General features: G+C 45.4%; 1 protein-coding gene across 1 annotated transcript in view; it reads right to left on the bottom strand.

Annotated features, from left to right (window-relative positions):
* Positions 1-903: 903 nt before the first annotated feature.
* Positions 904-11,283, bottom strand: part of LOC117537116 (F-actin-monooxygenase MICAL3-like) — a 46,450-nt gene continuing 36,070 nt past the window's right edge. Inside the window, exons 18-29 of the mRNA XM_034202262.1 lie at positions 4,702-4,770; positions 4,581-4,617; positions 4,283-4,412; positions 4,134-4,208; positions 4,012-4,057; positions 3,557-3,945; positions 2,434-2,649; positions 2,132-2,225; positions 1,933-1,983; positions 1,743-1,842; positions 1,428-1,501; positions 904-1,319 (exon numbers count right to left, since the gene is read on the bottom strand). Of these exons, the coding sequence (XP_034058153.1) occupies positions 1,150-1,319; positions 1,428-1,501; positions 1,743-1,842; positions 1,933-1,983; positions 2,132-2,225; positions 2,434-2,649; positions 3,557-3,945; positions 4,012-4,057; positions 4,134-4,208; positions 4,283-4,412; positions 4,581-4,617; positions 4,702-4,770 (1,451 nt within the window). The 3' untranslated portion in view covers positions 904-1,149. The remainder of the gene's footprint in view (positions 1,320-1,427; positions 1,502-1,742; positions 1,843-1,932; positions 1,984-2,131; positions 2,226-2,433; positions 2,650-3,556; positions 3,946-4,011; positions 4,058-4,133; positions 4,209-4,282; positions 4,413-4,580; positions 4,618-4,701; positions 4,771-11,283) is intronic.

Below are 11,283 nucleotides of genomic sequence, written 5' to 3'. Positions count from 1 at the left end.
ATGTAGTGTTCTCTACTTTAAAGAGTCTTCACCTGCTGATGTTCAGGTGTATATCAGTATGTAGTGTCTCTACTTTAAAGAGTCCTCTCCTGCTGATGTTCAGGTGTATATCAGTATGTAGTGTCTCTACTTTAAAGAGTCCTCTCCTGCTGATGTTCAGGTGTATATATCAGTATGTAGTGTCTCTACTTTAAAAGATTCCTCTCCTGCCTGATGTTTCAGGTGTATATCAGTATGTAGTTGTCTCTACTTTAAGAGTCTCTCCTGCTGATGTTCAGTTGTATATCAGTTTGTAGTGTCTCTACTTTAAAGAGTCCTCACCTGCTGATGTTCGGGTGTATATCAGTATGTAGTGTCTCTACTTTAAAGAGTCCTCTCCTGCTGATGTTCAGGTGTATATCAGTATGTAGTGTCTCTACTTTAAAGATTCCTCTCCTGCTGATGTTCAGGTTTATATCAGTATGTAGTGTCTCTACTTTAAGAGTCCTCTCCTGCTGATGTCTTCAGGTTATATCAGTATGTAGTGGTCTCTACTTTTAAAGAGTCCTCTCCTGCTGATGTTCAGGTTTATATCAGTATGTAGTGTCTCTACTTTAAAGAGTCCTCTCCTGCTGATGTCAGGCGTATATCAGTATGTAGTGGCTCTACTTTAAAGAGTCCTCTCCTGCTGATGTTCAGGTTTATATCAGTATGTAGTGGCTCTACTTTAAAGAGTCTTCTCCTGCTGATGTTCAGGCGTATATCAGTATGTAGTGGCTCTACTTTAAAGAGTCCTCTCCTGCTGATGTTCAGGTTTATATCAGTATGTAGTGGCTCTACTTTAAAGAGTCCTCTCCTGCTGATGTTCAGGCGTATATCAGTATGTAGTGTCTCTACTTTAAAGGTAAAACAATGTAAACCAGGAAATATAACATTTGTTTTATTAATAATAAACAGATGGCAGGATGAGAGGAGGTAAGGCCCACAGCTGATTGTACAATACAAATAAATACATTGAATACTAAGTATTTCATTTTGTAGGGCGGCCCGGCTCCATGAGTCCATGCCAGACCCGGTCCAAAACTCTCAAAAACAACTGAAGAACTGGACTTTCTGTTCCTCATGGATCTCAGAAACATTCAAAGGTAAACCAGGTCCTGGTCCTCTGGTTCAGGGCCAGGTGAGACCGAGTCCCTGGCTCAGGACCCCCTCCAGGTCCTGGTCCTGCAGCCGGTGCTCCTCCAGCTGAGCCACCAGAGAGTCTCTCTGCTGGACCACCTCCAGCAGCTCCTGCAGAACCAGAACCTCCTCCAACAGCTGGACCTCCGGCTTCAGGTGGTCTGCATAAACAAGAAGGTTAAATAAAGGTTAGCCCTTCAGAATAAGAGCATGAGGACCTGGTCATATTAAATGTTTTATTGTCTAAAAAGAACAGGAAGTGGTTTCACCTTCCACGGCCATCTGGTCTCGGAGCTCCTGCTGCAAGCGGCTCTGCCGGTCCTCCAACTCCACCTCCCGGGCCCTGAAACACAGGAACACACCTGAGACAAAGACCCACCAGAACCTGCACCTGAGGATCCAGAGAAACCTGAACCTGAGGATCCAGAGAAACCTGGACCTGAGGATCCAGATGAACCTGAGCTTGCACCTGAGGATCCAGAGGAACCTGAGCTTGCACCTGAGGATCCAGAGGAACCAGGCCCTGCTGAATGTCAACCACACAGTCCTGGTTCTGCTGCAGGACTTGAAGGTCAGGAACTCACGAGATCATGAGTTCAGACTCGTATCGGAGCAGGCAGTTCTTCTGCTGGACCAACAGGAACCACTGCTGCATCAGCGCCGGGTGGTCCAGTTTCCCCAGACCTGCAGAGAGTGTATCAGTTAATGCTCTATGCTGCAGGTGTACTGGTGGTCTTATCTGGGGTACTGGTGGTCTTATCTGGGGTCCGGTACCTTCCAGGTGAAGCTCCACATCCTCGCTGTCGGGGGAGTCGCCCCAAAACTCTGAAACACATCAAATCCACAGTGCTTACATAATGACCTTCCGTACGGAGCGTCCTCGGTATATCGAGCGTTAATAACCCTCCATAGAACAGAAGATCCTGCAGACGTGTATTTTATATATTGTTGGACATCAGGAAGTAAAGAGTACCTGCTTCCCCCCTCAGGACCCTCTCCAGCCCCACCCCCCTCTCCTCCAGCTGTTTCTGTTTCTCCTCGACCTGCTGCAGCTGCCTCTGGATCATCTGAAGAAAATACAAAATAAAGTCCAGAACATTTTTCTAAACGTCTAAAAACCTTAAATGAAATATCACCCCCCCCCCCCTCACCTGAGCTCCCCCCTCACCTGAGCTCCCCCCCTCACCTGAGCGCCCCCCTCACCTGAGCTCCCCACCTCACCTGAGCGCCCCCCCTCACCTGAGCTCCCCCCCTCACCTGAGCGCCCCCCCTCACCTGAGCTCGATGCAGCCTCTGCAGCTCTTCCCGTCTCCGCGTCCGCCCCCCCGGGACCTGCCTCCTTACCCCCTTCTCCTCCTCCCCCCCCCTCAGGAACAGCGCCTCCTTCAGGCTGAGGATCGACGGCTCCTGGGCGAGAAACAGCCCCCCCGACGCCAAAGGGGGACATGAGGTGGTCCGTCTTTGAGGGCCGGGGGTCCTCAGGGAGCGCCTCTGAAATAGGAGAGACCAATTTACTGAGGGGTTGGGGGGTCGTACATGTTACAGAGTAAGGGGGGAATACCATGTTACAGAGTAAGGGGGGGGGGGGGTACCATGTTACAGAGTAACGGGGGGGGGGGGTACCATGTTACAGAGTAAGGGGGGGTACCATGTTACAGAGTAAGGGGGGGTACCATGTTACAGAGTAAGGGGGGGTACCATGTTACAGAGTAAGGGGGGGGCGTACCACGTTACAGAGTAAGGGGGGGGGGGTACCACGTTACAGAGTAAGGGGGGAATACCATGTTACAGAGTAAGGGGGGGGATACCATGTTACAGAGTAAGGGGGGGAATACCATGTTACAGAGTAAGGGGGGGGAATACCATGTTACAGAGTAAGGGGGGGAATACCACGTTACAGAGTAAGGGGGGGAATACCACGTTACAGAGTAAGGGGGGGAATACCACGTTACAGAGTAAGGGGGGGAATACCACGTTACAGAGTAAGGGGGGGGGTACCATGTTACAGAGTAAGGGGGGGAATATCACGTTACAGAGTAAGGGGGGGAATACCACGTTACAGAGTAAGGGAGGGTACCACGTTACAGAGTAAGGTGGGGCGTACCATGTTACAGAGTAAGGGGGGGAATATCATGTTACAGAGTACGTGGGGGAATACCACGTTACAGAGTAAGGGGGGGTACCACGTTACAGAGTAAGGGGGGGCGTACCATGTTACAGAGTAAGGGGTGGAATACCACATTACAGAGTAAGGGGGGGGTACCACGTTACAGAGTAAGGGGGGGCGTACCATGTTACAGAGTAAGGGGGGGAATACCACGTTACAGAGTAAGGGGGGGGTACCACGTTACAGAGTAAGGGGGGGCGTACCATGTTACAGAGTAAGGGGGGTCTGTACCTTGATGGCGTATGCTCGTTTGAAGGCAAGAGCGTGTGGAACATACGGCGGATTCTCCCGGTTCTCCTTCACTGAGACCCTCTGGAGGTCGGAGGTCAGTTTGGACAGGTGTTTATCAATGACATCATCGCCTGTAGCTGTCTTCTGATTGGCTGAAGTCTTCTTCTGCTTCCTGTCAGCAGGAACAACTGTCCTCCTCTCCGCCCCCTCTGTCTCTGACCCCACGCCCTTATATGGCGGCAGATCTGGGGTAATGGCGTCAAACGAGCCCCGCCCCCTGGGAGCGGTTTCCGTGACAACGGCATGTGTGGCCGGGTACAGTTCCTCATCAGGGGCGGAGCCATGTCTTGGGGGCGAGGTCTCAGACTGAGGCGTTTCACTTCCTGCTGCTGAAGACATGAATAACAATTACATAAAGTATTGATTTAACAACAATTCTATATGCAAGCACTCACCGTCACTCGACTCTTCTTCTTCTTCTTCTTCTTCTTCTTCTTCTTCTTCTTCTTCTTCTTCTTCTTCTTCTTCTTCTTCCCCCTCTTCCTCTTCCTCTTCCTCCTCCTCCTCTCTCTGGTGCTTCTTCACAGTTTCCCTCCATGGAGTTTTCTCTTCTGAAGTCCCACTGCTCCCCTCCTCCATCCCCGACTCTGAACTGAAAACAATGTTCACAATTTTGCAGTTGGGGTTCATTGTTTTCTCCAGGCATTAATTACCTTCCATACTCACCTGGTTTTGTCCACCTCGTTTTTCAGGCTGAAATTGAAATGATGCAGCGACTCTTCCTCCTCTTCCTCTCTGGACCAACGGGGGGGCTCCTGCTCTTCGCTCCTCTCTCCCCCCTCCCTCACAGAAACAGCTGCCGACACACACACACACACACACACAAGCACACACACACAGAAACACACACAGAAACACACTGAAGCCCGCCGTATAAAGAGCAGCTCAGAGGCGACCAGAGACTGTCTGTCATAGAAACAGGAGAGGGGGGACAGGTGAGACAGAAACAGGCGGGGGGGCTCACCTGAGGAGCGCCGGCGCCCGGAGAGGGGGGGAGACGCCTGTGGAGAAAACAAACACACCTGTGATCACACATCATGAACACCAGTCATCTTATACAACTTTATTAGACGAGAGTCTCTTACGATGGATGCTCGGTGGGGGGGGGGGTCGGGTCCTCAGGCAGGGGTCGCAGTGCAGACAGTAAAACCTCCCTGAAACCACAGAAGAAGAAACACAGGAGCTTAAACTATGGATATGTAAAAAACAACAACAACTAAACCTAAGCTCCCCGAAACAACAGAAGAAGAGGCTTAAACTAGAGGGAATGCTTTATGCTGAAAAGCTGACGCTGAACTGCTGAAATGTAATGTGTAAGAAGAAAGTGAAGAATTGAGATTGAAATGAAACATGAACACTGGGGGCTTGAATGTGTGATGAGAGAAGAAAGTGAAAAGGCTTGGGAAAGCAGCAGAATATTTGAACTGCAAACTTCTGAACTAACTTGATGGTGAATGATCTGTCGCCATGGCAACGGCATTTGATGACATCCCATAATACGCTTAGAAGCGTTGATGGCTGCATCGTTACCAAACCTGTGAAGTTCTGGGCCGTTTGGAGCATTTTCACTGAAGTTATGAGAAAAACTGTTTCATGGTGAGCATTGTGTTGCCATGGCAACGGCATTTGAAGAAATCTCAAAACTGTCCTGTAGATGTCGTCACAGCTGGACTGTTAGCACACGTGAAGTTTGAGCACTTTTTGAACATTTTCATAGGAGTTATAGCGACATCATGTTTTATGGTGAGGGCTAAGTTTCCATGGAAACGGCATATGATGACACCCCATAATAGAGTAGAGCTGTTGAGGGCAGGACCGTTAACCTTTACCTGAAGTCTGCTGCTCTGAGCATGTCAGGTGGAGCGATGAGCGCTAACGAGGCGTGCAGAGATCACAGGTTTCATGGTTCTGAATGAGAGATGAACCTCAGTGTGAACGCTTTGTGGAAGAACCGTAACAGATATCTGTGAAATGTAACTAAAGGTGTGCGGCTGCTGCTGTGGGGGGGAAAGATGAGGCTTTAATGGAGACATGTTGGAAGTTGTTGTCACTTCATGCCCTCAAGAGGCATTTTGTTGAATTATTTTGCTTAATTTCCTTTTTCTTTTTCAAGCTACGAGATGTTTTCCTGCGTTTCTCATGAAAAATGATTTCTCAGGAATGGAGGGTTTGGGAATGATGGCAGTTTAAAAACCTTCACATTTCAAGCTGCCCTCCACTCTAGCTGTGACATCACACACCTTAACGAGCTGCTCAATACCAAGCGGCAAACTCTGGGGAAGAGCCGGGACGCCAATACGGAAGTGCCACACACTGCAGTTCATATATTGGCCGCTAGGGACTGACTGCAGAAAGGAGCAATTTCCATAGACCCCCATGTTAAAATGCCCAACTTTACAGCAGAAAAAAACATGTTTCTACCCATGGATGCAATACATATTATTATGAAGTTAGATATAGTTAGATTCAACCTTCATGATTATGGATCTGTGAGTGAATTGTTTTCTAATGCGACCCTTTTATTTATATTAGGTCTTAAAGTTTTTGCATATATTAGGGCGTGGTCACATTGAGTGACGGCTCTGTCAAGTGCCTGCTGCTGTTAGCTTCTTGTCTCTCTGCTAGCTGCTCCGTGAAGCTACAGGGACTCTGCCTGCTCAGCTCATCCAGGAAACACAACTTGAAGCCGGCCGTGGTTGTTTGTTCTTCATGCTTATATATCGGACTATTGTGACTCGCTCTGCGGTTAAAACAGACGGTGCATGCATGCGGTTTTGCGGTAAGTGAAAATCGAGTACTTATTTATGTGTTAATGATTTTAATCAGCTACGTAATGAATGTTAAGGCTTGGGTTAGCGTGTAAGCTAGTGGTAGCTACATCGGTGCTAACGATGCTAATAGTAGCCTCCAAGTTAAAATCATAGACTGTATATATAAAGGTTAAAACTAAATAGACAAGCGTTAACTGGGATAATACTGTTGAACAAACGGCTTCTGTTCGAGGTTGATACAATAAGGTCATCCTTGTAACTTAGAGATATTTTATTATGTAGGTAGAACTGTATGCATCTAAGGTTAATTTAAATTGGCTATTCTCAAGTATGTAGACAAGCTAATGTCGAAGTAGTGTATGTGAAATCAACCTCACAATAAGATGTGTGTATATTACAATTATTAATGTCATATTTCAAGATGATTACTTAGATATTACAATATGGTTGGTTGAGCTGGAGTTCATTATCGAGCTTACACGTTAACGTCACAGTCATCTGAAGAACGAACCCAAACCTTGTTGTTTTTATTAATTTCATTACCAAATGGGTATCAAATAAACAGTAAGCATTGGTAACACAATTTCCAAAGTTACAGTAAAATAAAAAGGCCCCTGACTCGGACAATACACAATCCAACATGTTCAACAGAAGAGAATCAGTTATATTGTTTGTACACATGGTACTTTACACATATATATATATCTGTTTGTTTAAAGTGTCCAGGTGATGCAGACAGGCTGGACCAGAGAGTGAGAGACAGAACTGGACTCCTCACAGCAGTGAACTTCAGCACAGGTACAAAGACTCTTTTTTCATACTGTACAAAGAATCAAGAAATATATTGGTTTAAATGAATGAAGTATTGACTTGAATACATTCCATTAAACAATACTAAATACTAGATCACCTACACATCAGTGAAGTTGAGGGTTTTTTCCATGCAAAAAGTTACATTTAGATATTTAGCAATATGACTTTGTCAGCTTTCTAATTTAATGTATTGAAGGCAAAGATATTTAACACATAGTGTGTCCAAGATGGTGGAATGAGCTCCCCATTGACATCAGGACGGCAGATAGCTTGCACATCTTCCGGCGCAAACTGAAAACTCATCTCTTTCGACTCCACTTCCAGCGATAGAACTATTAACGAAGCACTTTTATACTAATAAAGGACTGGCTTACCTAAAGCCAGTTGAGTAGCACTTGAAATGTTTGGCTCTATGAAACCTGATGTACTTTATGATTCTGTTTTCTTCAAGGTTGTGTCTTCCTGGTCGAATGTACTTATTGTAAGTCGCTTTGGATAAAAGCGTCAGCTAAATGCAATGTAATGTAATAGTGAGAACTGCTACTATTTATCTCTCAATATTGTCTGTAAAAAACGTGGTAAAAGTGATTCTTTCAGTGAGACAACAGAGCAAGCTTCTACAGTTGCACTACGTTTTGATAACAGTTCAATATTATTTTGATAATAACATATATTTCAATGTTGATGAACTTCATACTGTTCATTCATAATCTGATTGTCTTTGTAGCTCATTGTTGAAATAAAAAAAAAACATTACAATTACATCAACAGCCCCTAAACACACAAACACACCACTTTCATAAATAACACACTTGTTCTGCAATAATATGTTTTATGTTTCCTGTCATTTTTGTTAGGAAAGGACATGCCTGAAAGACAGGACATCTTCTCCTTCTCTGAGGGTCCAGAAGAACATCCAAAGCTGATGTTATGAGATTTTAAGACCAGTACAGGACATTCACTAAGAAACTACTTTTATTGTGAAAACACAGTCAGCTGATCGAATGCAGCTATTTCCACATCTACACTCCATCCGCTGATTATTTCTATTTGCCTCACTTTATGAGCTTCACAATATGTACCTTGTTTTGCAACGTCACAAATAAATGGGGCCAATCTTCAGTCAGATGTGAATGTGTAATCTAACATTTTCAGTAAGAATAATGGACAAAAGGAGTGCAAATACAAATACAATTTATGTGAACCAAAAGTTAATCAAATGTTTTAAATAAAAAGCACATATGGACAGAAGGTGTAAACCTATTAAATGTATTAAACACATTTAGTCAAATAACGTGACAGACTAGGCCTGTGCAGTTGGTATCAGCTGTGCCCAGCATGGGCTCCTCCATCAGGCCTGGTCCTCCTTGCAGAGGAAAGACCCTCAGTCCTCTCCAAACCAACAGACAGGACGTCCATCACACGGAGGTTTCTCCCTGAAGTCTCTGCAGCTCTCTGGACACCAGGCTGTCTCAATCCGTCCACACTGAATATGAGATTGGGAAAATGAAAATAATAAATGCTTTAGACAATAAGAAACATAAAGTTGACTGTTGAGTTGCTCAGTTTTTTTAGATTGTCAATACTATTACTGTATAACTAATATCTCAGGTTAAGAGGCACATTCAAATAAAGATTGGTCTTTAAATACATTTTGTCTTTTGAATTGTTTGTCTAAAGTCAAGGATCTATAACTGGTACTTAGTTTGAATGATAGTCTGGTTATTATGCTGTTTGGAGGAGGCCTCACAGGTAAGAGCACTAACTAGCTACCATCACATGTACCTTAGCTTGACTTAAATGTATTAAACGTATAGTTAAGTGATATCAAAATATAAATAACTAATGTCATGCAAACATATTAATATTTGCTTGATTCCAGTGTTGAATTTAGCACAATTGCATACAAACGTTAAGGGGTTTTAAGATTCTGAAGTATTATGTTAAAACTCAATAACTTAGATTATTATTTATAGTTTTGCTGAATAGTTTCATGTCCGCTTACCTTAGAAACGTAAAATGCGACGGCAGCGTGCAGATGGGGAGGATGTTAGCTTAGCTTGGTAGCTTCAGCTAGCTCTGGAACTTCCAGCTCGGTGGCAGCAGGTCCCGCCTCGGCTCCGCCTCTTTGCCCTTATTTGGAGCAGGCTGGAGTTGAACTCTGACGTCAATGTCGAGCCGTTAGTGGCCGACTCCGCCTACTAAGGGCTTCACGGCAACTGCAGAATCCTATGGGTGACGTCACGGACCCTACGTCCATTTATATATACAATCTATGCTCAATACACACTAATGTTACAATCTGTGTATTGAGCAGTAAAGAGTCTTTACCAAGGTCTGAACAATGTTTAATATCTCTAAAAGTAAGAATCACATTTAAAAGTTGTTTTACACGAATAATGTCAGAAAGATGTGTAACATTTTAAAGTTGGAATGAGGTTTCTGACTGAAAGTATGAAGGAGCAGTTAGCAGTTGAATCGCATGAAGATTGTTCAAGTCTGAAGAGTTTCTCCATTGACTTCCATGTTAAACATGTGATGCATTATGGGAAGTATCTCTGGAATTATGAAAGCTATGAATGAGGAAAGTAATCGATTTCGACCGAGCTGAACGTTTTGATGTTTGAACGGAGTTTCTGCGATGTTCAATGTGGGAGAAGAAGAGGGCCAAGAGACAGGTAGGACAGAGAGGTGAGACAGACAGGTGAGAGACAGACAGGTGAGAGACAAACAGGTGAGAGACAGACAGGTGAGAGACAGACAGGTGAGAGACAGACAGGTGAGAGACAAACAGGTGAGAGACAAACAGGTGAGAGACAGACAGGTAAGAGACAAACAGGTGAGAGACAAACAGGTGAGAGACAGACAGGTGAGACCCTTGTCAATTAACTACAGGGGTCCCTCAGGGCTCTGTTCTTGGTCCCCTCCTCTTCTCCCTGTACACAAACTCGCTCGGATCAGTCATTAGCCCGCATGGTTTTTCTTACCACTGCTACGCTGACGACACCCAATGAATTCTGTCCTTTCCCCGCTCAGAGACCCAGGTCGTCGCACGCATCTCTGCTTGTCTAGCTGACATCTCTCAGTGGATGTCTGCTCATCACCTCAAGCTCAACCTTGACAAGACTGAGCTGCTCTTCCTCCCGGGAAAAGATTGTCCCACTCTTGACCTAACAATCAACATCGGCACCTCAGTTGTTTCCCCGACTCAGACTGCAAGGAATCTGGGTGTGACCCTAGATAACAACCTGTCCTTCACTGCAAACATCGCTGCTACAACCCGTTGCTGCAGATACACGCTTTACAACATCAGGAAGATACGTCCCCAGCTGACCCAGAAAGCGACTCAGGTTCTGGTCCAGACTCTCGTCATCTCACGCCTAGACTACTGCAACTCCCTCCTGGCTGGTCTACCTGCATGTGCCATCCGACCTCTGCAGCTCATCCAGAATGCAGCGGCTCGTCTTCAACCTTCCTAAATGTTCCCACACCACTCCGCTCCTCCGCTCCCTCCACTGGCTTCCGGTAACTGCTAGAATCCACTTCAAGACACTGGTACTTGCTTACCATGCTGCGAATGGATCTGGCCCTTCGTACATCCAGGACATGGTTAAACCGTACACCCCAGCACGTGCACTCCGCTCTGCATCAGCCAAACGACTCGCTGCACCCTCGCTGCGAGGGGGACCCAAGTTCCCATCAGAAAAAACACGTGGGTTTGCTGTCCTGGCTCCAAGATGGTGGAATGAGCTCCCCATTGACATCAGGACAGCAGAAAGCTTACACACCTTCCAGACTGAAAACTCATCTCTTTCGACTCCACTTCCAGCGATAGAACTATTAACAAAGCACTTTTATACTAATAAAGGGCTGGCTTACCTAAAGCCAGTTGAGTAGCACTTGAAATGTTTGGCTCTATGAAACCTGATGTACTTTATGATTCTGTTTTCTTCAAGTTTGTGTCTTCCTGGTCGAACGCACTTATTGTAAGTCGCTTTGGATAAAAGCCTCAGCTAAATGTAATGTAATGTAATGAGAGAGAGAGACAGGTGAGAGAGAGACAGGTGAGAGACAGACAGGTGA

The sequence above is a fragment of the Gymnodraco acuticeps genome, unplaced genomic scaffold (genome assembly GCF_902827175.1).
Source record: "Gymnodraco acuticeps unplaced genomic scaffold, fGymAcu1.1, whole genome shotgun sequence".
In the NCBI taxonomy this organism is placed as follows: domain Eukaryota; kingdom Metazoa; phylum Chordata; class Actinopteri; order Perciformes; family Bathydraconidae; genus Gymnodraco; species Gymnodraco acuticeps.
This window is presented reverse-complemented; position numbering and strand designations above follow the sequence as displayed.